Source organism: Vanellus vanellus, assembly GCF_965231255.1.
Source record: "Vanellus vanellus genome assembly, chromosome: 5".
Lineage (NCBI taxonomy): Eukaryota > Metazoa > Chordata > Aves > Charadriiformes > Charadriidae > Vanellus > Vanellus vanellus.
Window position 1 is genome coordinate 2,345,132 of NC_138910.1, and position 26,894 is coordinate 2,372,025.

Here is a 26,894-nt window from a genome sequence, read left to right on the forward strand (position 1 = left end):
TCCTTGCTGTGCAAATGAGCCGTGTGTGGGAAGGACCTGGTACGCCACAGTGTCATTGAGTGCTTGTTGTGTAATGTATGAGAAGGAGCGTGGGGAAAGCCTTGTACGCAACCTCTCTGCACATTGAGTTGTCTCTTCAACGCCAGTAACCCTTGGTCTATTTGTAGAATGTGTACAAGTCAGACCTGGAATGGTTGCGTGGCATCGGCTGGTTGACAGAAGGTTCTGTGGATGTGGTCAAAGCAAAGAAAGCCCAGGAACTCCTGAATGAGAGGTTGTACCGCACGCGGCCAGATGAGATGAAATTCACCAGCATTACCGACGCGCCAGACGTTGTCCAGGCTAAGATCAATGCTTTGCAGATGAGTGATGTAAGCTTGCCTTTTACTTACCTTTCGTTTATGCGATGGCATTTCTTTTTTTTGTGGTGGAGAGTAGAAGAATTTCTACTGTGGCAATGACTAATTGGAAACTAGTTGAAATCAGAATTCCCAAAGAATTGCTGTTGGTGTGTTTTTCTCTGTTGTCCGGCTATAGTGAAATGTCATTCTGTTTCCTTTCTCCTTAGCGTCTGTATCGTGAAGCCTGGGATAGAGATAAGACACAGATTTCCATACCTTCTGATACTCCTGTAATGCTGCAGTCCAAAGTCAATGCTCTCAACATCAGCAACGTAAGAGAATAAAAGCATTATGCATATGAAGTGTTACAAAATTAAGAGTATGACAATTGTTCTTCCCGTATTTGGCCTGTGTCTTTTGCTGTAAATGCTGGTCTATTAATTCCTCTTTCTAATGTGCTTGTACTGGAAGCAGTAGGTTACATCTAGGGGCTCTTTAGGCAGAGTGTGTTGTTGATGAACCACCCAGCATTTTTTATGGACCAGACATTTATTATGCAGGGAGGCCAAGCTATTGATCTGGAACCCATGCCATTGTATTCTACCTCAGTCCATGTGAATGTAATATTGGTGGAACTGCTTCCATGGAAGATGCCTGCAGTGATGTCTTTCGTCCTAAGCTGTGCAGATTCCTGAGGGAGTGACTAAAGGAGTTGCCTGCCTTGCTTGATAGGTTGTGTGGTTGTGAGCAAACTCCGAAGTTCGGTGTGCAATTCCACACAACTTCTCCTCCCTTTGACAAAAACTGGCAAATACTTTCCATGGAGTTATTGTTGGAGTCTGTTGACTCATCAACCCTGACATGTTTTGCAGATTTCTGTTGTTTCACTCACTGGTTTTATGGGATTAACATACTGGACATTCTGTAAAGCTGAAACCATTTCCCATTTTCCATTTTCAGCAGGACTTGTCTAGGGCTTTGCCTGGAAACTCTATTTACTCCCCGCTTTTCTTGATGTTGATAGTATGTTGAATATTTTTCAAAAGTAGCTGATGTAATTGAATTAGGTGTGAAATATTTCAAATGTCACTGCACCAGATGTTTCACTTCTCCTGTTTTTGTCTTGCCCATGCTTTGATTACTGTTTTTTTCTGAGCTCCTTACAGTCTGTCCTGCAATAGCATTCAGTTTCTGAATTTCCAGTGTCATCAAAAATGAACTAAAAAGCGTGTCATTTACCCACCTGTACTAATGATAAAGTTGCCAGCGGGGCTCACCAAGCTTTTGTGGACCGATATGCCACTAAAGAAGGAGCTCTCATATTCTTGGGCCTGATGTCCTGGACAGGTTGGGAGTTTCTAGACGTATTCAGGCAGTTTGATTTCTGTTCAGTCTCATAAATGGATTGAGCCTCTCTGCCTACACTCACTTTTTTTTTATAGAACTAAATAAGACTGGTAAAGAAAGAAGTCTCTAGCAGCTGTCAGGGGGCTTTATAACTTAAGTAGGGTCTGAATATGTCTTGTCAGTAGAACAGATGATTTGTCCCCAGTAGCTATTACCCTGCAATCAGGTGTGTGTGAGCAGAACCTCTAACTGTTGTAGGGTCCTGCAGAATTCAGTGTTGGTCATGGAGGTGTACACTCTGTCAGCTGGACTACCCATTTGGGGCCTGTGTTGTGAGCTCATGCATGTGGTCAACGGTAGTCTGTTAGAGGGAAGCTTGTCATGCGTTTTCAGGAATATTTGAGCTGCCTCTTTGTGGTTTGCATTTTGCACCTACTTTAAGTCATGAGTTTTCTGTGAAGACACTTGCCAGGATCATTATTGTAACCCTGCCAGTTACAGCAGGCCAACACAGCACCCAAGCTGTTAATTACAAGAGAGTAGGTTTTTAAGAAAAGGCATTGATATCAGAGAGTCTTGACTGCACATAACAAGGGTGATTTATTTATTTTGCAGAAACACTATCAGAAGGCCTGGGATGAGGCCAAGGCAAAAAGCTATGACATAAGAGCTGATGCCATTCCCATCAAACATGCCAAGGCTTCGAGAGACATTGCTAGTGAGGTACGGTCTTCTCTTAATGTGGTTGCTGCGTCTGTCTCTTCCTGTGTCCAGTTCAGCGGAACTGAGCGAAGTTCAGTTCAGCTAGAAGCGATACATGGTTTTATGTCCCTGTGTTATTTTAAAGCCTGTTGTGAGCACTTCTTTCTTTTTACAGCTTGAAGCTGCGTATTGGTGAGTGCTCTGTGAATAAGAGGACATGTGATATGTTTCTGAGGTTGCTCAGAGTGTCGGGTAACACAGTGTGAATTTTCAGACACCAAGCAGCAATTTAAAGCAGATTATGGCAGGGGCTGCAGTTGAGACTGTTGCTGAATTCTTGCAGCTCCTGTAATCACCACTATGAAATACTTTCTCTCTAAAGATGTGAATTGTGGCTGGAGCTCAGGGTAACCTTACAGAGTGCGCAAGTGTCTGCTTCAGTGCCATTTTTCATTGTTTATGAGTGTTAAGAAAAGCCAGAGATATTTTTAAAAAATTGTGGGTGATGTGGGGAAGGGATTTTTTGGGAGCTTGAGGGCCTGCCTCTTGAACGGACCAGAGCTTTGTGTGTGCTGAGGAAGAACCTCTGGGAAGTGTGCCAAAGGGTTGGCAATTTAGGAAGCTGAAAGCCTTTTGTTAGTTAGTCACGTTCAGGTGAGAAATATGTGGCTACATACATTGTTTCTACATTTCTAGTACAAGTACAAAGAAACACATGAGAAGCAGAAAGGCCACTACATTGGGTGCCGAAGTGCCCAGGAGGATCCCAAACTGTCGTGGGCTGCGCGTGCCATGATGCTGCAGAATGACCGAATTTACAGGAAGGCGTACCATGACTCAAAGGCCCAGGTCCACATACCAGTCGATGCAATGTCAGTGCAGGCAGCCAAGGAGTGCCAGACACTAGTCAGCGATGTTGACTACCGCCAGTACCTTCACCAGTGGACCTGTCTGCCTGACCAGAATGACGTGATCCACGCGAGGAAGGCCTACGACCTACAGAGCGATGTGCGTATGTGTAGAGATGGGGTAGTTACTGTCGCTATTTAAGAGTGATATGAGTGAGAGTAACTGTAGAAGAGCTTTATGGCAGGTGTGTGAGGCTCTGTTTGTTAGTGAGTGGGCAACTGTCTTTTCAAATGCACGTTCATGAGCCTGCAGTCGGTCCTGTTGTGTTTATTTTAATCCATCAGGATGATCCTTTCCAAATCAGTAGTGTTTTCGGGTAGGGGGCCAGAAGTATTCCAGGCAATTTGTAAGGAAGCCACAGTGTTTTGGTCCCCTGTAGAATGTTGGTTTGTGGTTTACTTGCAGACTGCTTGCGACTGCATGTAGCAAGTATCTTTAAAAGACCAGTAATCTCCTTGCTGTGCAAATGAGCTGTGTGTGGGAAGGACCTAGTACGCCACAGTGTCATTGAGTGCTTGTTGTGTAATGTATGAGAAGGAGCGTGGGGAAAGCCTTGTACGCAACCTCTCTGCACATTGAGTTGTCTCTTCAACGCCAGTAACCCTTGGTCTATTTGTAGAATGTGTACAAGTCAGACCTGGAATGGTTGCGTGGCATCGGCTGGTTGACAGAAGGTTCTGTGGATGTGGTCAAAGCAAAGAAAGCCCAGGAACTCCTGAATGAGAGGTTGTACCGCACGCGGCCAGATGAGATGAAATTCACCAGCATTACCGACACGCCAGACGTTGTCCAGGCTAAGATCAATGCTTTGCAGATGAGTGATGTAAGCTTGCCTTTTACTTACCTTTCGTTTATGCGATGGCATTTCTTTTTTTTGTGGTGGAGAGTAGAAGAATTTCTACTGTGGCAATGACTAATTGGAAACTAGTTGAAATCAGAATTCCCAAAGAATTGCTGTTGGTGTGTTTTTCTCTGTTGTCCGGCTATAGTGAAATGTCATTCTGTTTCCTTTCTCCTTAGCGTCTGTATCGTGAAGCCTGGGATAGAGATAAGACACAGATTTCCATACCTTCTGATACTCCTGTAATGCTGCAGTCCAAAGTCAATGCTCTCAACATCAGCAACGTAAGAGAATAAAAGCATTATGCATGTGAAGCTTTGTATGACAATTGTTCTTCCAGAGTAGGTTTTAAGAAAAGGCATTGGTATCAGAGAGTCTTGACTGCACATAACAAGGGTGATTTATTTTCTTCGCAGAAACACTATCAGAAGGCCTGGGATGAGGCTAAGGCAAAAAGCTATGACATAAGAGCTGATGCCATTCCCATCAAACATGCCAAGGCTTCGAGAGACATTGCTAGTGAGGTACGGTCTTCTCTTAATGTGGTTGCTGCGTCTGTCTCTTCCTGTGTCCAGTTCAGCAGAACTGAATGAAGTTCATTTCAAAAGGTTGACAGCTTAGGAACCTGAAAGCCTTTTGTTTGTTAGTCGCGGTCAGGTGAGAAATATGTGGCTACATACATTGTTTCTACATTTCTAGTACAAGTACAAAGAAACACACGAGAAGCAGAAAGGCCACTACATTGGGTGCCGAAGTGCCCAGGAGGATCCCAAACTGTCGTGGGCTGCGCGTGCCATGATGCTGCAGAACGACCGAATTTACAGGAAGGCGTACCATGACTCAAAGGCCCAGGTCCACATACCAGTCGATGCAATGTCAGTGCAGGCAGCCAAGGAGTGCCAGACACTAGTCAGCGATGTTGACTACCGCCAGTACCTTCACCAGTGGACCTGTCTGCCTGACCAGAATGATGTGATCCACGCGAGGAAGGCCTACGACCTACAGAGCGATGTGCGTATGTGTAGAGATGGGGTAGTTACTGTCGCTATTTGAAGTATTATATCCTCATTTTGATGGTTTGATATTATACAGTCACAAAAGGTTTATCTTTAGACTGTTTTCTTCAGTTTTTCATGCTACTGCTGTTATCTGCTCTTTTTATAATTTAAAAAGTATTGGTATTACCTTTAAATTTTATAAAAACTTTTTTTGACAACTACTATGTTACATCTGCTTTTGGAGTATTGTTATCTGGAGAGGGTGAAGGATTTCCTCTTATTTTGATAGGACTTAGGAAATAACATCTGTTTACTACTTTGGTATCAGGTGGCTTTTGTTACTCCTGTTTATTTAAGTCAACTTGGAAATCTATTTAATTGAAACAAAACTATGTAAGATAGCAGGTGAGATGTTTTAGTAGATGATTTCAAAGCAGTAGGAGTCAGTGCAGCTGATTTCCTGACTTGGCTTTGTTGCTTATCAGTCAATATCAGTCACTCCTCCTTTGTTTCAATTATGACCTTTGGAGGTGATATTCATGTTCCTTGCTGAAGGATTTGCTTGATTAAAACATAAATAATGTTGCCTGATACCACTTCAGGAATTACATCAGTTAGCTCTAGTCCCCATTACTTCTATAACCCTTTTATTTCATCCTTTATTTTCAAATTTCCTGGTGAGCAGCTTTATTTTTTATTTGGACTTGTGAATTGTTGAAGTGACTAGAGGAATAAGTATTTTGGATGGGACAGGAAGACTCTTTTAAGATCTTAATACTCATAATCATTAGTGGCAGTTCTGTTCAGTTTTTTCCCCTCTATTTAACTGCATAAGGTTTAGAATGTATTGTTTAAGAAATGAACTACTAAAAACCTGGTTCCCAGATTGTATTTTACTTATGACACTGAACATCTCTTGTATACGGAAAGGATTAATCTAGCTGTAGCTGATTTGACTTTTTCTAAAACATAAACTGCTTTGTATAGTTTAAAAGAATTGACACGCATTTTAAACACAATGTTTTCCTTTTCTGACCATGTCTGCTACAGGCTGTCTATAAGTCAGACCTAGAGTGGCTCCGTGGAATTGGCTGGTTGCCGAATGAGTCTCCGGATGTTAAGAGAGTGAAGAATGCTCAGGATCTCCTGAGTGATAATGTGTATCGTACACCCATTGAAAGCCTGAAATACACCAGTATTGTTGATTCTCCAGATGTTGTTCTAGCTAAAGTGAATGCCGAACAAGTCAGCATTGTACGTTACAATGTTCTTAAAGTTGTTTTGAGGCTATAAAGGGTTAAAGAGAAATCTCACTGCTAAAATATAAAATTGATCAGTGGTATTTTAAGTAAAGTTTCATGCTTTTCCAGTCATTTAATTTTTTAGACATGATAATTCAGGAGAGATTTATGGGATTTTATGTTCTTGACAAGTGAAATTCCATAATTACAATAACGTAAAATGAACTATTTTAACAGCCAAAATACAAAGAAGCCTGGGAAAAAGACAAGACTATGATCCATATTATGCCAGACACACCTGAAATCAACCTAGCCAAGACCAATGCTGTTAATTATAGCCAGGTATGCTTATAATTCTATTTTCTACATTTCTATAAAATAATACGTGTATACTGTGAATTTTAACATTCTAAGATGTTAGTTACAAAGTTGAAGATTAAGGCACAAGGCTTGCAACATTCCCTTCCCTCTGCTGGGTATTCTTAAAGTATTTAGACATTTAAAAATAAATGCTTGTGTACAGTTATTTAAACGTTATTAACAACGTGCCCCATTGAGATAATATTTTGTTGAAATGGACGAGAGCCCAAGGCATATAAGTATTTTCTAAACTTTTACAAATACCTTTCTATGCAGTATATGTTGCAAAACTGGTGTTGCGGGTACTGTCCGTATTTGCAGCAGTATTTATGGCTAGGAGCAGCAGTAATGCACAAAAAATTCTCATGGTATTTCAGGAAACAAATGGCAGTAAACTATGTGTTTCTTTAATGGCAAATCCCAGAGTGTTTAGCATATGTGTGACATTACAGTGGGGGTCTGTTACAGGCCACCCGACCAAGAAGACTGAGTGGATGAAGCCCTCTATAGACAGATAGGGGTGGCATCACGTTCACAGACCCTGGTTCTCATGGGTGACTTCAACTGCCCCGACATCTTTGGAAGGGTAACACGCCAGGCATAGGCAATCCAGGAGGTTCTTGGATTGCATTGACGACAACTTCCTTCTCCAAGTGGTTGAGGAGCCAATGAGGAGAGGAGCTATGCTGGATCTTGTTATTACCAACAAGGAAGGGCTGGTAGACAGTGTCAAACTCAAGGGTAGCCTGGGCTGTAGTGACCATGAAATGGTCGAGTTCGAGATCCTCAAGGCAGCGAGGAAGGTGCGCAGCAGGCTGACCACCTTGACTTTGGGAGAGCTGACTTTGGCCTCTTGAAGAATCTGCTTGGTATGGTGCCATGGGATGAAACGCTGGAGGGAAGAGGGGCCCAAGAAAGTTGGTTAATATTCAAGGACCACCTCCTCCAAGCTGAGGAGTGATGCATCCCTACAAAGAGGAAGGCAGGCAGAAAAGCCAGGAGGCCTGCATGGATGAATAAGGAGCTCCTAGACATGACCAAAAGGAAAAAGGAGGCCTATAGGGAGTGGAAACAGGGGCGGGTAGCCTGGGAGGAATACAGAGGAATCATTCGAGCAGCCAGAGATTGGGTTAGACAAGCTAGAGCCCAGATAGAACTAAATCTGGCCAGGGACAACAAGACAAACAAAAAATCCTTCTTTAAGTGTGTCAGCGAGAAAAGAAAGACTAGGGAAAATGTGGGCCCTCTCCAGAAGGAAACGCAAGAACCTGGGACAGAGACAGAGCTGAGGTACTCAATGACTTTTTTGCCTCAGTCTTCACTGGCAAGGACTGCAGCCACACTACCCATGACAGAGAATGCAAAGGTGAGGATTGGGAAAATGGAGAACTGCTCACTGTAGGTGAAGATCAAGTGCAAGACCACCTGAGGAACATGAAGGTGCACAAGTCCATGGGAGCTGATGAGATACATCTGTGGGTCCTGAGGGAACTGGCAGATCAAGTCACTAAGCCACTAGCCATCATATTTGAGAAGTCATGGAGGTCTGGCAAGGTTTCTGCTGACTGGAAAAGGGGAAACATAACCCCGATTTTCAAAAAGGGAAACAAGGAAGTCCCAGGGAACTATAGGCCAGTCAGTCTCACCTCTGTGCCTGGCAAGATCATGGAGCAGATCCTCCTGGAAACTCTGCTGAGGCATGTAAAAAACAAGGAGGTGATTGGTGACAGCCAGCATGGCTTCACCAAGGGCAAGTCATGCCTGACAAATTTGGTGGCCTTCTACGAAAGGGTTACAGTGGCAGTGGATAAGGGAAGATCAACTGATGTCATGTACCTGGACTTGTGCAAAGCGTTTGACACTGTCCCACACGATATCCTGGTCTCTAAATTGAAGAGACATGGATTTGACAAATGGACCACTTGGTGGATAAAGAACTGGCTGGACGGTTGCACGCAAAGAGTTACGGTCAACGGCTCGATGTCCAAATGGAGAGCAGTGACAAGTGGCATTCCTCAGGGGTCAGTACTGGGGCCTATACTGTTCAACGTCTTTGTCGGCGACATGGACATTGGGGCTGAGTGCACCCTCAGCAAGTTTGCCAATGATACCAAGCTGTTTGGTGAGGTAGACATGCTGGAGGGGAGGGATGCCATCCAGAGGGACCTGGACAGGCTGGAGAGGTGGGCCCAAGCCAACCTCATGCAGGTCAACAAGGCCAAGTGCAAGGTCTTACATCTGGGTTGGGGCAATTCCAAGCACAAATACAGGCTCGGTGGGGAATGGCTGGAGAGAAGCCTTGAGGAGAAGGACCTGGGGGTGCTGATTGACGAGAAGCTCAACATGAGCCAGCAATGTACAATTGCAGCCCAGAAGGCCAACCGTATCCTGGGCTGCATCAGAAGAAGTGTGGCAAGCAGGTCAAAGGAGGTGATTCTGCCCCTCTACTCCACTCTCGTGAGACCTCACCTGGAGTACTGCATCCAGCTCTGGAGTCCCCAACATAAGAAGGACATGGACCTGCTGGAGTGTGTCCAGAGGAGAGCCACAAGGATGATCCAAGGGCTGAAGCACCTCTCCTATGAGGAGAGGCTGAAAGAGTTGGGGCTGTTCATCCTGGAGAAGAGAAGGCTCTGAGGAGATCTTATTGCGGCCTTCCAGTACCTAAAGGGGGCCTACAGGAGAGCTGGGGAAGGACTTTTTACTCAGGCACGTAGTGATAGGACGAGGGGGAATGGCTTCAAACTGGAAGAGGGCAGGTTCAGATTAAACATGAGGAAGAAGTTTTTCACTGTGGGGGTGGTGAGGCCCTGGCACAGGTTGCCCAGAGAGGTTGTTGAGGTCCCATCCCTGGAGGTGTTCAAGGCCAGGCTAGACATGGCCTTGGGCAACCTGGTCTAGTGGGTGTCCCTGTCTATGGCAGGGGGGTTGGAACCCGATGATCTTCAAGGTCCCTTCCAACCTAAACCATTCTATGATTCTATGATTCTATGATTCTATGATTTTGCTGTCTTTTCAGAAACTGTATAAAGAAGCTTGGGATGAGCTGAAGATGAGTTACGATTTGAGAGCAGATGCAATCCCAATCAAGGCAGCCAAAGCTTCTAGAGAAATTGCTAGTGATGTAAGTGCCAAAAGGGGCATCTCTTCACATGGTTTAAGAGCTGTTTCATAATAACTGTTAGTGATGGTGATCTTTGCTCTTTCCCCAGTATAAATACAAACTGGAGCATGAGAAGCAGAAAGGACATTATGTTGGAGTTCCAAATGCAAAAGAAGATACGAAAATGCAGTTTGCCCTTGGCATAGGCAAAGTCCAGAGTGAACTAGAATACAAGAAACACTTTGCCAAATGGAAGACACAGTGCCACCTACCAGCAGACATGCTGTCTATCCTGTCAGCTAAACATGGTCAGTCTTTGGTCAGTGATGTTGATTACCGTCAATACTTGCATCAATGGATCTGCCTTCCAGATCAGAATGATGTCATACACGCTAGGAAAGCCTACGATCTTCAGAGTGATGTAAGTTAACATGAAAACTTAGCTTAATTTACTACTCTATTCTCTCTTCTTAGTCTGCTTCAGCTCTAAGTAGTGGGAATCTTCTGCTGAATTGGGTGAATTGGCTTTGCTGTTTATTAGGAATGTGTATGTGTATGCCACTGTTATATATTGCCAAGTTTGAAGTGTGATAAATTCAGATCTAGTACTCATGTTGGAATTACTGCTCTCCTTTTAACCAGTGGAAGTAAGTGGCATTATTTATGAATCTTGCTGGATTGTGCAGGAAACTGTAGCTAACAGCATGCTCCCTATTTTGTTTTCCTAGGCTATTTACAAATCTGATTTAGAATGGCTACGGGGAATTGGATGGTTGCCAAATGATTCAGTTGGAATCAACCATGTCAAATATGCTGGAGATCTCCTGAATGAGGTAACAAAATGTTTTTCCATACTAAAATTTTCTTAAGGGTATTTGTAATTTAAAGTATTTTTAATGATTGAATGCATCAATATTTTTTAAAATAAATTATTTCAGCAGCATTCATTGTGTAGGGAATGATTTTCTTCTGATGTAAACTTTATTGGTTTGTCTACGTATTCAGAATTGCTGTGTTAGCTATAAAATATTCCAGTACAATCTGACGGTTCATCTTTTTTCTTGTATAGAGAAAGTACCGTACAAAGGCCGAAACTCTTCCATTTACTCCAGTGGCGGACAGAGTTGATTATATCACAGCAAAGAACAGCACTGAAATTCTTAGTGATGTAAGTTTGTTAGCACGTTTCTGGGCTGCTAACTTGGTCTGTCTATTTACATGGTAGGATTTTATCTTTAAAAGGATATTTAAAAAAAAGAAAAATTGATCGGTCTCTGGGAGTTCTGTGAATGTATGACATAAAGACAAACAGGACTTCACTAGCTCATCTCCATCACTTATGAGGGAAGAACGTCCTCAGGCGGAATAACATCTTTCTTAGACACGGGAAAAGCCAGGGCTAGTTCTGCAGCCAGTCCCTTCCTTCAGCCTTGGCTGATATCATTGGTGACCAGTGACAACATGAACAGCCACTTGCACTCTGGCAACTATAATCTTTAATCCTTCTCAGTTATTCCAGTAACACTTAAACTTTTTAGTTAACTACTGTGTAACAGTAAACATGAGCAAAACTGGTGTGCTGTCAGGTTGCCATTCTTTATATGTTTTTGAGACTAGTCTGTGAGGAGCTGCTGTGGGAGCATGAAATGACATGACCCTGTCTCAGTTCATGAGTTTGTTTCCTTTTTGCTATATGCTTCTGTTAGTGAACAAGCCAAGCTAAACACTTACATTAACTCAAACACTGGTAAAAGGTTGGCAATAACAATGATACAGTGGAGTGGCATACTGCTATGCAATCACATACCCATGTTTGGGCATGTCCTGTGCTTGGGAACGTGACTCGCTGTAGATATCTGTGGTTGGAAGATGCTAGAATGCTGCATTCACGTAGAGATCATGCTGAGTGAAAAGATTTGCTCTTAAGAAACTTTAAATCTGTTGCCCTGGTTCAAACACTTCTTGCTTGGCTATTGGCTGTACATGTCTGTAGATCAAACAGGTACCATAACTTTGTCTTCTCAAGATTCTTCGCTGTCCATCCAGTTGCCTTGGAACAAGTTTTCAAAATTTTCTCTGAGAAATTTCGTGATTTTGTGTCTTGTATAATATTATTTTTTAAAAACTACCCATGTGGATGTATATTTAATGTGTCACGTCTAATAGCCTTGCAAAATCAGGGTTTTATACATTATTTCATGCATAAAATATGGGTCTTGGTATTATGTTTTCCCTAATTTGTGATTGTGCTGCAAAGCAGTAATTTCTTTCTCTGTTCTAGATTAAATACCACAAAGCATGGAATGAGGCCAAGTCAAATTATACTCTAACAGATACCCCACAGCTAGATATGGCCCGAGAGGCAGCCAGAATTCTTAATCAGGTATGTGATCTCTCTTTAACTGTTTCTACTCACGTTAATAACTCTTCTGAGGAATTTAGAAAACTTGCCTTATTAAGAACATCTTAAAGGAAAGATTCTTTATTGTTATACTTTAATACAGGTTACATATATACAGTAATAATTATCACTGTAGCGGCGTTGAATTTGTCCTTGCTTTTATTTCCACAGAATTTATACAAGGAAAGCTGGGAGAAAGAAAAAGCCACAGGTTACCTCTTACCTCCTGACACTGTGCAGATCTGTCATGCCAAACGCTCAAGTGATGTCCAAAGTGAGGTAATAATTTTTCTCATTAGGAAGGCAAGTGCTTGGAAGCCTGGAAGTGTTAAAGGCCTTGCAAATTCAACAACAGACATAGAAAGCTTTTCATTAGGGGTTACATCCAGTCAACTTTTCATGACCTGTGAAGTCCACTGTCCTCCAAACAATTCAGATACCAGTGCTGAAAGATCAGATATTCCTTTACACCTTCACTTTCTCCAGGAATAGTCCTTTCAAAATCAACTAAGGTGGACTTCCATATTTTTATAAATGTTAAATAATTTAAGTGGTATTAAGATTATAATATACAGCTCTGATTTCACTTTTTGGCATGTTATGGAAGCTTCCTTCTTGAAAGACTGTGAGGTGGTATGTACATTTCATTTTAAACTTTTGCATAATGGATGTTGAAATTATAACACAATTCTTAGTTTGAATATATGTTTTTATCAAAACAGTGTGATGCAGATACCTTAAATAAGCATCTACTCTCCAGACAGCGTCAAGTACTTTGCTACAAAAATCTGTTACGAAATTGAGGCTAAGTGCACTTATTAGCAAACGGATTTCTTTTTATGTTGAAAATACTGTTTACTGAAAAATGGTAGCATATTTGTCTAGAATATTGTATATATTCTAGACAAGTGGAAGGACTACACAAAGTTACATTACTGTTTGTGTCATATCTTTATCTGGTCATGTGCTGAAAACCGAAGAGTGCAGTTGACAACTCCCTGTTTCATCTATTCTTTGTGTTGACAAAACCATAGCTGTTCACAGGTTAAAAACAGAGCAGATGATAGAATCAGTGTTGATTTTATAAATATTTCTCCTCTCTTCCATCAGCTTAAATACAAAGCTGACTACGTCAAACAAAGAGGTCACTATGTTGGAGTTGCCAGTATGAGAGATGATCCAAAACTGGTGTGGTTTGAGCACGCAGGCGAGATCCAGAATGACAGATTGTACAAATCAGACTATCACAAAACAAAGTCCAAAATTCACATCCCTCCGGATATGGTGTCAGTTGTAGCAGCAAAGGAATGTCAGACCTTGGTCAGCGATGTTGACTACCGCCAGTACCTGCACGAATGGACATGCCATCCCGACCAGAATGATTGTATTCAGGCAAGGAAGGCCTATGATCTGCAAAGTGATGTAAGTGGTATTATATATGCACTATGTAATTTCAACTTAGTTTGGTCTAAGTTTATTGTCCACATTACGCGAGACTGAAAAATGTCATCCTGAATTAAATATTTTTTTTCCTTTTTTATTATCTTTTATGATTTAGAATATTTATAAATCTGATTTGGAATGGCTTCGTGGCTGTGGTTGGATTCCTCTGGATTCAGTGGAACATAAGAAAGTTAAGAATGCACAAGGACTAGTAAATAAGGTAAGAGAAAATATTTGAGCAGTTATGCGATTAGCTCTTCTTTCTCATACACAGTGTTTAAGTAAATATTTCATCTCTTTGCAGAGAGCCTATACAAAAGAAGCCCTTGATAACTTTTCCAATTATACCAGTGTGGTTGACACTCCCGACATTGTTTTGGCAAAGGTTAACTCCGTCAATCAGAGTGATGTATGTACTTTTTTAAGATAGAAACTGTTATATTACTGGAATTAGTAGATTATGTAATTGCTTTTGCTAAATTTTACTGCGTTTAGCCTTTTGTATGAATGCGTGTGCATGTGCATGCTTCATAATAATAGACTTCTACTGAGGTGAATAAGTTTAGTAAGAAGTGTAATAAATGAACAACACAATATTGCTATCCAAAATAATTTTGCATTTTTCTGTAGAAGAATATAGCATGTCCCTTACTTTGAGTTTACATAGATTTTGCTTATAGTAGTTTAAAATTGAGTCCTGTTCTTGGTGAACAGCAGTTAGTTGTATAGTGCTAGTGGAGTTCCTGGTGTTGCTACTGGCATGTATTTGCTGATCAGTGTGTTTAATTTCACTCGAATACTTTGTGGTTTTTGTGGTGTGACATACTGATGACATTTGCCTGCGTATTATACTGGTTGGAATGTACTCCACAACATTACTGAAGATATGATAACATAACAGAAAATGAATGTCTACTTCTAATGGATGGAATAGTTGGGATTATTTATTTCCCCTGTGGAATTAACATTGTGTTTGTTTTCTTTTGCAGCTAAAATACAAAGAAACATTTAACCTTGAGAAAGGCCAATATATTGGGTCTGATGATACCCCTGCGCTGAACCATGCCAAAGACATGTCCTTACTATACAGTGATGTAAGATTCGATTAATATCTAATTAAGCTTTAATGTCTTTATTTTAAAAGCAACAGAATGTGGAGTGGACTTCAGAAATCTGTTCTATTTCTGTTTCTGTCATTAGTCTATTGAGTGTCACCAGGAAAGTTATTTAATCTATTTGTTCTTCAGTTTTTCCCAGTTTAGGTCATTGGGATGAGGATAATTTATTTCATTATTGAACTGATCTTAAAGCACTGCTATGTGGTGTTTGAAAGTAGTAGTAGTAGATTTTGTGTGACTACAACACTTCATAATTCCATCCAAGATTGCCTCCCCAGACTACTGACGAAATTTACATTTATTTTTTATAAGAGAGGAAAATTGGAGATGATTTACATTATTAAGCAGTTACTTTTGAGAAGCCTCACTCATTTTAATGGGAAATCTCTATTTTTTGAAAATGTAAGTGACTACTCATTCATATGAGTAGGCACTTCATAATTTAGTCTGAAGGTAAATGTATTTAAAGTTTAACAAAATATGAAGTGACACTTAGAAAAGTGCCACTGCTGGTTAGTGGTCTTATAAATAAAAATAGTATTACTTGGAGATTTTTCACAATTTTGCTCATGTATCTATAAAATTATCAATGTCAATTCTATACTGCACTTTTGAACAAGAGTTCATATCTACATTTTGGATATTTTTATTAGTCTTCTGGATGGGAAATATTGAATTCCAAATATAGTAAAGAAAGCAGAGATCAGCTCAAATTTGTGCTGAGGTACCTTCCTGAATCGGAACACTTATTCTGTTTGCCTTACTCACACTGAATGAGTGTTCAAAATGAACACTCTTCATTTCCTTTATTGGGACAATTCATGGAATAAGGAACTACTCTATAAAAGCAGTCGTATTCCATGTGCGTATAAATGGCAGAGTCAGGTTTCTTGGAATGAATAATGTTTTTTTACCAAAACCTGTATGTGTCTTGTTTGTCTAGAAACTTTATAAAAATGCTTGGGAAGTTAGCAAGCCCATTGGGTATACTTTGGATGAGAAATATATTCCAGTTGTTGGAGCAAAGCGTGCGAACTACATAAATAGTGAGGTTAGTATGAATTTTCCATTCTTTCTCTTTTTTTCCCCTATACGTTGTTAGAATGAACTTTAAAATTTCCACATGAATATTTTGCAGCTTAAATATAAGGAAATATATGAGAAGCTGAAGGGCCATTACCTGGCTGGAAAGGAGATTGGTGATTTCCCCAGTGTCATTCATTCTCTAGCATTCCAGAAAATAAGGAGCGCGGTAAGGAGAGAATTTGTCTTGCTGTAGTGTCTTCCACTTTCTTTATTTTAGTGTGACATATTTAAACATAAACAATGCAATGCTTAATAATATCAGTAAAAGTGTTTTCAACATGTTTGCTTCCTGGATGGTTATTTTGTACATAGGTTGAATAATTGAACTTGAAATTATTTAGGAGATTAGAAAGGGTTTTGTTTAGTTATTAGATATACTAGAATAGGGAAAAAAAAACCTTCTTTTAATTTCAGTTTAGGAGTCTGTTGAATCCCATGGGATCTTAGCCACTAAATCCAGAATGGATCCCTCAGATTATGCTATAACTTGTAGCCTATTAAAGTCAGAATTATGCAGAAAATTACAATTCTCTCTTCTCACCTTTTCCCCAATCTTCCCCTATTAGTTGGCATACAGAAAGAATTATGAAGACACCAAAGCACACGTCCATATTCCAAGTGACATGATGAATCACGTACTAGCCAAGAAGTGCCAGTATATCCTCAGTGATCTTGAATACCGAACTTACTTCCATCAGTGGAGTTGTTCACCTGAAGAAAATGATGTCATTCAAGCCAGAAGAGCCCAGGAAATTTTGAGTGATGTATGTGTTTCATTTATTTGTTTGACATTGTAGTAGCCTTTCATGTAATTTTTTCTGAGGTATTTAAATATAAAATACTTTCAAGTATCTTCCATAGTGTTTAAATATGAAATTAGTAACCGTGGTCTTAGATTGGTTAGTAGCAGAGTACCAAAAATTACATTTTTCCAGTTTTCTTTGTGATATTTTAATGGTCTGGGTATTATTATTCACTCCTAAATTGGAAAAAATTTAACATTTGTGAAACCTTCCCAAAGGTCACTCCAGTTAACACAAAATCTATTTTTGACTGGATGAGACTGTATAGAAAGCTCACCACCTGGCACATGCAGAGAAGATGTGGATGTACCATGGTACAGAATGTTGCTGCACTGCAGCGATCTTTATGTATTGTAATTGGGAACATTGTAATTTGCAGAGGGGCCAGGACAGCATCCACGATCCTCCTGGATCTGGTGGGTCTGGAAAAGACTTTTCTTCATTCGTTTGGGGTTGTATTAGCCCAAAGAGTCTGAAATGAGTGCATGGCACACTGACCCGCAACACTTTTTCATATTACGTAGTCAACAGTATCTCAGCTTGGGGCAACCAACCTTCCTAATAAAATTTGGTGATGTGTTAATTGCCTCGCATATTACTATGCTGTATTATTTGATTTAGTTTCCTCTGAAAATCCTGTGGGTAAAAATCATTCAGTCAAACCATGAGATGGCCTAGTCTTCTCTGTGCTCACATTTAAACTTCCAAATAAATTGGAATTACCGAATGAGCCTGCTTCAGATTCAGAGGTAACCTTCTGCATTGGGTTTGCACAAGTGGAAGATAATGAATGTAGAGAAGAAACAAATACTGCTTTCTTCAAGCAGAAGACAAATTTCTTCCTAACTTAATAGTCTGTGCTCTTCCATATAGGTGGTGTATAAAGATGACTTAAATTGGCTGAAGGGACTTGGATGTTATGTCTGGGATACTCCACAAATCCTGCATGCTAAAAAATCGTATGACCTCCAGAGCCAGGTAAGCATGTTTTCCTCAAATAAGTAAATATTTATAAGATTTGTTTCTTCCATTTATGATTCACTGGGAATGACACCTATCCTAGTCCAGAGCACAATGAAGTAATTCCTTTACATCAGAAATATTTTGTTCAAACTATTATAATACACTCTTTCAGTTTTGTCTGTAGAGACATGATGATCCCTTTTGTTATTGGAGGAGCAGGAAACTTAGGAGAATGGAAGGACAGCAGGTTGTGGGTTTTAACAGTGAGAAGATAACACTTTGTTTTTCTGTGTGCCACCTGTGCACGATACCTCAGCGAGACATTTATGTTGGGAAAATAGTGTCTCTTGCCTTGCTGATTGTACTCTTAGCTTACTAGATGCTATACAGTGTTGTGCGATTTTCATTATTGCTTAGTTCATACAGGCTATATATTAAGTATTTCTTTGGCCTGTCACTTTTAAAGTTGTTCTTAACTGGGCTGTAATTCCGGGCTTCAGTTGTCTAGAACTGACTTTAAAGGAAGGTGGTAGGGAATTTCCTTGTCGTTGTGAGAATTAATGTTTGTTTTCTTTCGTTTTGTTTCCTTAGATAAAATATACAGCTGCAGGAAAAGAGAATTTTCAGAACTTTGGTGTTGTTACTGACACGCCTCTCTATGTGACTGCTTTGCAGAGTGGTATTATTGCTAGTGATGTGAGTCTCCCACTTTTTCTACTTGGGCTTTTCCCCGTGCTGCTTCTGAGAATTGAAACAACTTAACTAAATCTGTCTTTCATCTTACAGGTGAAATACAAGGAAGATTACCACAAAACTAAGGACAAGTATACAACTGTGACTGAAACAGTGGATTCTGAAAGAGTTCAAAATTTGAAAAATCTCTTTAGCAATGTAAGCGTTTCTACCCTTTTTTTTTCCTCTCAAGGAGGGATTTTTGTTTTATTTTGTTTGCTCACTCTGTTTGAAGGTAAACATCCAAGCATGGAGCTTATCAGAGCCAGTGATAGTCCTCTGCATTGCTTGAGTATGGGAAAGATGCTGTATTTCAGGCAGAGAGCATATTTTCTAACTGTAGTTCCAGTCTTGTCAAAATACATGCATTAATAAATGGATTCCCTGAGGAAAACTGCACCTGGACAAAATTAAGACCTTGTATGAGAATGGTCGTGAATAGTTAGAAAGCATTTTTGTCACCCTTTATGTGTATTGTCAAGATTAAACTAGTGTGCAGGCTCTTGCTATTAAGTAAGAGTTATGGCCTGTAAATAAAAACAGAAGGGCTTTTGGTTTCTATTGGTCGTTGGTTATTACCCAGGAGAAGGATTTTTCCACTTACGGAGACTTTCTGTTTCCCCACAGAACCTCTACAAGGAAGCCTGGGAAAAAGTGAAAGCTACTGGCTATATATTGCCCTCTGATGCTGTATCCCTAGCACGTGCAAAAGAACTGAAGCATAATGCTAGTATTGTAAGTGAATTAAATACTTCCTTTTTTTTTAAGCAGATCATCAATTCTAGCAATGAAATCCTTCATGACTTGCATATACTATAGGGACAAAAATTTTTCTTCTATTTTTAATTTAGGTAAGCTAAGTATCTGCAGATAATCAGTTTTCTGTGATAATCATTTGGATAACAGTTACATAGTCCTTTGCTGCTTCCTTTCATGGGAAAAAATGCCACATTTTATAGTAATAGAAACCGTTTCTTGAAAATGTCTGGTTAAGTTATTTTCAGTCTGAATTGCATAAGCATCCAGGTCAGAAAAACACCGAATGTCTTTAAATGATGCTTTACTGCATATAGAAGAACATAATCTTATGCTTTAGTGAACTGAGGCTTATGAGAGATCACTCTCTTCATGGATATCCTTAAATGAAAGAACTGGAATAATAAATAAATAGCTTATTCAACATCTATTGATTTTTAAAGTCTTCTAGTCAGCTGTTGTTATTTTTATGACATGATAGTTACCATGTGCTTTCTTTGCCATTTAGAATCAAACAGAAAACCAAGATCCTGCTTTAAAGGCTTTCTTTGCTTGTTGGACTCAACTAATTATTTTGCTTACCAATGAATTTTGTTCCAAAAATACTATTGACTCAGTGGAGTCACTTATTTGTTGCCTTTCTTTGCATCTGCTTAGGTAAAATACCGAGAAGAATATGACAAGTTTAAAGCGCTCTACACGCTACCCAGAGGTGTTGAGGATGATCCCAATACAGCAAGGTGCCTTAGAGTTGGAAAGCTTAATATTGATGTAAGTGTTGTTTTCTCATGTGTGTTTTCCTGATAAAACCATACTTATCTCAGAAGAGGCTACTCAAAGAATCCACATGCCTTCATTCAGATAGCACATTTCCACATGCTTTTGGCAGCGTTCAGTATTTGTTAAATTCTCTAATGCACCCACGAATGTCTTTTCAAGCTTGTGACTCAACTGTTAAATTGCCTGCATGGCTAAACCTTTCGTGTCATATGTTTATGTGTAAAACAGAGCACTACATAGTCTACCTCCTTTTACCACGTAAGTACAATGAAAATGTGACAAATCATATTTTATCACCCTTGATAAGATCCTGTAAATTATTTTTAAAGCAGGCAAGGTGTAAATTTTAGTCATAGACGAAGTGATTGCTCTCCCACTAACATTCCATGAAAATATCAATAATTTTGCTTCAAATTTCAAAACAGTTAATGCTTCAGACTGCTTGTGAGTATTATTAATGTACTGCGTTAACTCTGCAGCGTCTGTACAAGGAAGTCTATGAAAAGAATAAAGCCAAAGTCCACATTATTCCAGACATGGTAGACATAATTTCTGCTAAGGATGCACAGAAGAAAGTCAGTGAAATTGATTACCGCACACATCTCCATGAATGGATCTGTCTGCCAGATCTTCAAGTCAATGCCCATGTTCGAAAAGTAACCGATCAAGTCAGTGATGTAAGTTCACAAATCATGCGTTCATGGCTCCCTTTTTGAAAAGATTCTTGCATTTATGGTCTGTTAGAGGAAATGATGTGGGAAAAAGTTGGAGGACTGCCACTTGAATCCATTGTGTTATGCACTGCTAAACAGCATCTGTATCATGTTTTCGTAACACTTGGCAATAAGTGAGTAGGTTGAGATGTGGTTTACTGTGTATAATTTCAGTGTTATCAGTGTAGGCATTGGGTCATAACATTCCAGTTCTACCAGTGCAGCTGACACTGTCTGTAAATTGTCCTTTATTATTTGATTGCATAAGGTGTGGAAACTTTGGAAGTTTGAGAAAATCCTGATGGTGCAAAGCTTCTATGCCCTTGCCTTGCATAGGTCATCGCAGAAATAGCCCAATGATCTATCAGTAAATCATTGCCCAGTAGGATATACAAATAGTTTGGTTTTTTTTTTTTAAATCTTTGGATTTTTTAATTTACTGGACAAATTGAAGCAATGAAGAAAAAAAATATTTAAATTCCAAAAGAAATTGTTTTGATTTTCTCAAACAAATGAACGAAAAAAAGTAAAAATACTGGAAACCTTACTTACCATCATTTGACAGTTGTATTTCAGACTGATTAAGCAATGAGGGATTAGATCCTAGTGGAAGTCTTACAGGTTGCTTCTTTTCTCTGATACCTTAGGTGATATACAAGGATGACCTTAACTGGCTGAAAGGCATTGGCTGCTTTGTTTGGGACACTCCTGAAATTCTTCATGCCAAACATGCCTACGATCTTCGCAGTGATGTGAGTGGATACTGGTTTTGCTTCCTATTTTTTTCACTCCATTATATTAAAAGGATGGAGTAGCTTTATTCTACTCCAGATATAATCTGGAAAATTTTATATATCCTTCTCTACTGAAGTATTCATTAAATAACCAGACATGGTTATTTAAACTTTGCTGCTCCAGTAGTAGATGTAGTTTCAATACACTCTCTGTTTAAATGCTGGTTCACTAATAGAGTAGTTCAGTAATAAAATTAATAGTACGTATAGTAAATATAATAAATTCAATTAACAATGTCTATCCTTACTAATTAGAGCTCTTGAATTTCTCTCTGCAGATTAAGTACAAATCTAAGGCAGAAAAAATGAAGAACAACTACACTGTGGTCACCGACACTCCTGTCTATGTCCAGAATGTCCTCAGTGGCTTGAATTTAAGTGAAGTAAGTGTTTGCATCACCTTTCATCCCCAGTATTACTATGCCATCACCTCACAAGTTCTAGAAATGTGACTTTTAATATTTTTTTAATATTTTCCTTTGGCTCATTTAATCTTTGCTGGTTATCTATAACTCATTGCCTATGCCTCTATGAAGATATGAGAACACAATCACTGAAATCATTAATTGCCTGATTCCAAAAAACTTTTCATCCGTTTTTTTAGGAGAAGTTCCCTTATGTATGCAAACAAGACATACTGTGAGAGAATATCACAATTACAACTCTTCTCTATTTACTTTTTTTTTTCTCAGGCTGTCTATCGTGGTGAATATAAGCACAACATTCAAGGCAAAATGATTCCTACTGATAAAACAGTAGATTTGGAGCGGGCATATCATGCGAACAAAATACAGAGTGAAGTGAGTGTAAAACTTTTGGGTCCACAGAGTTTCTGATGTTCAGAAAGCAAATTCTTTAAAAGTTCATGTCTGTCTGTAGCTTTTCAGATACAGAAGCTGGATTTCACTGCTCTAAAATGAAAGTAGGAAAAGTATCCTCATTTAAGCTACAAGTATGCATTATTTTGCAGACATGGGGAAAATCTTTTGCCAATTGCAATTAAGAGATTTCCTGTGCAGCTAATGAATACTCTCAAATATTACACACAGTTGTCGCAAACTCTCTCTTTCTCTCTTCTCTTGCAGAATTTGTATCGCTGGGCTGGTGTGAATGCTCTGCCTACTGGATACAGCCTTCCCACAGATACCCCCAGCTTTCAGCATGCTAAACACGTCCAATACATTGGCAGTAATGTAAGTGATGTACTATGTCCCCGTACAACATGAATTGCAAGGGAATATTTGATGCCCATCCTGTATGAGCACACAACTGTTTGAGACAGTTATTTCTCAGATAGAAGATTGCTTGTCAGGGAGCAGCAAGAGCGGCGTAGTTCCTTGTGGAAGCCTGAGACAGGAACTAAGGGCAACCACGACATAGGCAGTGGTCCATCGTCCAGGGTGAAGTGTCACTGTACCCGAATGGGGTGGGCAGAGCAGGGTGCTGAAAACAGGTTGTATCAACAGCCCCAGACAAGGTGAGAAACCAGGGCAAAGGTCCATGCAGGGGGACCCCATCAGGAGCTGTGGGAAAAGAGCAGAAATCGGAGACAGGCTACCTACAACATAGGTCCATTATAAATCCAGGAGACAGGGCTAGAGACAGGTTGCCAGTGGTATAGGACCAATGTCCATCCAGGAAATGAGGATGGAGATAGGGCAGAAGATAGATGCGCTTACAACAGCTCAGGCCAGGCCTGACATCCCAGATTTGGCTAGTCAGGGCAATTAAAACTTCGTAGCGCACTCAAACCCAAACATGGATAATGTTTGCCTTAACGGAATTTAAATGTTACCAAACCCCATAATTATCTGAAGCAATTACTATCAAAATATACATTTCCTCAGGCAGATGTGAATACCTTATTAGATGCAAGAGAAATTTAAAATGTTATTAATCTTGTGCCACATGATAAAGGTAAAAATGATGATGATGTGTAGTTTATTTAACTCTGATATAGCTACATCTCACTTGTTTATCTCTAAAAATCTGTCTCTTTATACTGCATAAATTACTGCCAGAACTACAGTGTAAGTAGAATCACAGTCAAATTCAGTTTTTTATGGTTTTGTTCCTTTTTCTGCTTTGTAGCTGAAATATAAAGAAGCCTATGAACACATGAAAGCTAAAGGCTATACTCTGGGACCTAAAGATGTTGGATTTGAAAATGTGAAGAAAGTGAATCAAGTCATTAATGAGGTACAGTAAATATGTGTATTTGCTTTCAATTGTATTTTTAGTGCCCAAAATATTAATGATGAGAGTAAATTGATTGGGAAGATTGTAGGATCCGTGTTCTTTGAGGCTTTTAAGAGCAGCAGTTTAGACAAATATCCATCAAGAATGGCAAGGGATAATTGATCCAGGCTTGGAGTTGGGCTGTATGGCTTTTTAAAGTTCTTGATAACTCTAACTTTCTGCAGTCCTGTAAAACTGTTGCCATAGTATAAAATCAATTGCACCCTAATTTTGTTATGTGATCTGCTGCTACTGGATTAAAGCGGCATAGAAGTTACTGTATCTGTATGACATTGAGTCTGGATAGTTTTAGGTTTTATATATGTGTACTCACTTCTTTGATCGTTGGCATTAGTAGGACGAAGATTAAACACATATATTTACATATTTGTAGAATTAGAATCTCATACTAGCCATGTATTGGAGATGCTACTGTGAAAAACAATTGTGGAAAATCTTTGCCTGATTACAAACCAGTATGTTTGCTCCCTTCTCTCTGGTAGTTGAGCGCTACCTAGCAAAAAACTGTCCTTAAAAGACAAGTACTTACACTCTGCCAAACTGCTTGCCATTATAAGTTTTTAACATGTAGAATGCTGTCTCCTTTGATACAGAGGTTGTATCGCGCAACATACCACAAGTACAAGGACAAGATTCACACCACTCCAGACACACCAGAAATCCGTCAAGTCAGAGCAACCCAGGAAGCTGTCAGTGACGTATGTGTCTTTCTAACATAAAAACCAGAAGAGATTTAGAATATTCAGCATGACCAAACATGTGAAATGCTATTTTCATTTTGTTTTTCAGCTGATCTACAAGTCAGATTTCTTTAAGATGCAGGGACACTTGATTTCCTTGCCATACACTCCTCAGGTGTTGCACTGCCGCTATGTTGGGGACATGACAAGCGATGTAAGTGACTTCTGTTAAGATACCTGGTATTTGAATATAACAGGCCTAATACTTTTATACTGATAGTGTAATTTGGCTTCTATCACCTGCATTCTATTCTGTAGTAGATAAATGCTTTGTCCCTGTGTTTAGGAAATGATTAATGAAATTATCCCTAAAGTTAACTTTTGAGTTTTCTTTTTCTGATTGCCTCATAGAATAAATACAAAGAGGATCTGAAGTGGTTGAAGGGCTTGGGTTGCTTCCTGTATGATACTCCTGATATGGTCCGTGCTCGTCAGCTGCGTAAGCTTTGGGTAAGATTTTTCTTCTGAGAACCAAGTATAACAACAATTGATTTATTTATATGTATGCTATGTGCTTCCAGGAAGTTAAGTACGTGAAAATGAGTAAAGACTTATGATGGATTTTCTTCTCATGCAGCTAGTTAGTTGTTTCAAAGCACTGTTAGGTCATACTGTAAGATTTTCTTTACTACTGAGAATAATAAAAGCTTCCTAAGTAATACTGCTTTTCTTTTTACAGTCTAATTATATATACACTGATACTGCAAAGAAGATGTGGGCTAAATACAATGTGGTATTGGATACTCCTGGATACAGAGCGGTTCAGGAGCTAAAAACCCATTTGAGTGAAGTAAGTTCTATATTATTTTTGCACATCTTTGTTAGCTATAATTAAGCTCAGACCGTCTCACTGTTTTTTCTGAAATGCATGAGATGCTATAATTGCACAGCTGTTCAGCTGCTAAATGAACATATGTAACAGAAGAAATAATTCATGGACCTGTCTCTTTCCAGCTGGTTTACAGAGCTGCCGGCAAGGAGCTGAAGACTAAATACACTACCATCCTTGATACACCTGACTTCTTAAGAGCCAAGCAAGGACAAAAAATACAGAGCCAGGTGAAAAATTTGTACTGATAAAAAAAAAAATCAGGGGATCCCTCTTAATATACTCTTAAAATACAGTAAAATCTTGCCAGGCCATTTCAAAGCAATGTAGAATTCCTAAAGAGGATGTTTAAAATGACTGTTGCTCATTTTTGAGTGGCTATGAATTTTCATGTTGACCATATCTCTGTAATGGACATGTTCAGCTTTGTACATCTGAACTAGAACATAGAACCCTGGTACAGTTCTGTTCAAATTCTCTGTAACTCTGACTTCATTAGAGGAATAAATATTTTTATCCATCTACTTTTATTCATCACCATTTCTTTATTCAGATAGTAGTTCATTAACTGAGTTTGTAGCTACAAAGTTTGTGGAATTTTTACATTTGCAGAACAAAATGAACTTACCAGAGGAAAAAGACCTTATGGATGCTTTTACCTAATGCTAGGTCTGAATGTAGGGCACGGAGGTCATTAACGTTACATGTATTTGACTTCTTGGTTTGTGAGCATGTTACTGGCAGTTACGGAATATTGGGAGTACTGTTAGAGAGGGATAAACTGAGATAGTATGGAAGAGGAAAGGGCACATTAGTTTCTCCTGGGGTAAGTAGTGTGGTTATGTATACATTGTGAATTTACAGACATTTTTCGTTTTTTCTTTTTTTTTTTTTTTTATTCTTTTTTTCTTGCTGCAGTATTTGTATGTGGAACTTGCCACAAAAGAGAGACCCCATCATCATGCTGGTGGTCAGACTCCAGCCTTTACACATGCTCGGCAAGTAAAGGACATGGTCAGCGAGGTAAGATATTTTGTTTTTTTTTTTGTTTCGTACCACTGTGCTGAACTGTTTAGAAGTTTTATTTCTCATTTTAGTGGTAGTTTCAAGGTTCAAATCTGTTTACACTTCATTTCGTTTTCTGTCTCTTAAGCTTATTTTCCACATTTCCTTTGTAAGTTGTGGTAAAAGAGTACAATTTTTTAATATGTTTTAGTATTTTATTAGATACCTGTTTCTAAGTGTTTGTTTGCGGAATCTGAGGTACACTGGCTGCAAGACCAGGAAGACTTAGAAAGAGCTGAACAGCTGAGCTTGTTTCCCAAAGTTTTGACAGAAGCACTTTGCAAGAATGACTTTATGCACTTGGTGTAGCACCTCTGGGTGTTAACATAATACCAGATTAGCACATGCTTCTAGGATTAAAGATATAACTTTTCCCTTTTGCTGTCTCTCTTAGAAAAAGTATAAAACCCAGTATGAGAAGATGAAGGACAAATACACGCCTATCCCTGACACACCAGTCTTGATCAGAGCCAAGAGAGCATACCTGAATGCCAGTGATGTATGTAGTCCATGACTGCTGCTTTTTCTTGGTTTCTTTGTGAAAAGAACAGGAAAAGGATCAATGAGGAG

At 39.4% G+C, this 26,894-nt stretch overlaps 1 protein-coding gene across 1 annotated transcript in view; it reads left to right on the forward strand.

Annotated features, from left to right (window-relative positions):
* The window catches only part of NEB (nebulin), a 133,564-nt gene that overhangs the window by 64,046 nt on the left and 42,624 nt on the right, over nt 1-26,894 (forward strand). Inside the window, exons 72-112 of the mRNA XM_082483611.1 lie at nt 168-371; nt 569-673; nt 2,304-2,411; nt 3,087-3,398; nt 3,919-4,122; nt 4,320-4,424; nt 4,557-4,664; nt 4,840-5,151; nt 6,189-6,392; nt 6,617-6,721; nt 9,759-9,863; nt 9,952-10,263; nt 10,571-10,675; nt 10,912-11,010; nt 12,124-12,225; nt 12,415-12,522; nt 13,354-13,665; nt 13,802-13,906; nt 13,991-14,095; nt 14,676-14,780; nt 15,748-15,855; nt 15,943-16,056; nt 16,457-16,654; nt 17,567-17,671; nt 18,248-18,352; nt 18,443-18,547; nt 19,016-19,123; nt 19,802-19,915; nt 20,404-20,601; nt 21,285-21,389; nt 21,710-21,814; nt 22,124-22,231; nt 22,517-22,624; nt 23,523-23,630; nt 24,284-24,388; nt 24,480-24,584; nt 24,782-24,880; nt 25,110-25,220; nt 25,385-25,489; nt 26,178-26,282; nt 26,719-26,823. Of these exons, the coding sequence (XP_082339737.1) occupies nt 168-371; nt 569-673; nt 2,304-2,411; nt 3,087-3,398; nt 3,919-4,122; nt 4,320-4,424; nt 4,557-4,664; nt 4,840-5,151; nt 6,189-6,392; nt 6,617-6,721; nt 9,759-9,863; nt 9,952-10,263; nt 10,571-10,675; nt 10,912-11,010; nt 12,124-12,225; nt 12,415-12,522; nt 13,354-13,665; nt 13,802-13,906; nt 13,991-14,095; nt 14,676-14,780; nt 15,748-15,855; nt 15,943-16,056; nt 16,457-16,654; nt 17,567-17,671; nt 18,248-18,352; nt 18,443-18,547; nt 19,016-19,123; nt 19,802-19,915; nt 20,404-20,601; nt 21,285-21,389; nt 21,710-21,814; nt 22,124-22,231; nt 22,517-22,624; nt 23,523-23,630; nt 24,284-24,388; nt 24,480-24,584; nt 24,782-24,880; nt 25,110-25,220; nt 25,385-25,489; nt 26,178-26,282; nt 26,719-26,823 (5,649 nt within the window). The remainder of the gene's footprint in view (nt 1-167; nt 372-568; nt 674-2,303; nt 2,412-3,086; nt 3,399-3,918; nt 4,123-4,319; nt 4,425-4,556; nt 4,665-4,839; nt 5,152-6,188; nt 6,393-6,616; nt 6,722-9,758; nt 9,864-9,951; nt 10,264-10,570; nt 10,676-10,911; nt 11,011-12,123; nt 12,226-12,414; nt 12,523-13,353; nt 13,666-13,801; nt 13,907-13,990; nt 14,096-14,675; nt 14,781-15,747; nt 15,856-15,942; nt 16,057-16,456; nt 16,655-17,566; nt 17,672-18,247; nt 18,353-18,442; nt 18,548-19,015; nt 19,124-19,801; nt 19,916-20,403; nt 20,602-21,284; nt 21,390-21,709; nt 21,815-22,123; nt 22,232-22,516; nt 22,625-23,522; nt 23,631-24,283; nt 24,389-24,479; nt 24,585-24,781; nt 24,881-25,109; nt 25,221-25,384; nt 25,490-26,177; nt 26,283-26,718; nt 26,824-26,894) is intronic.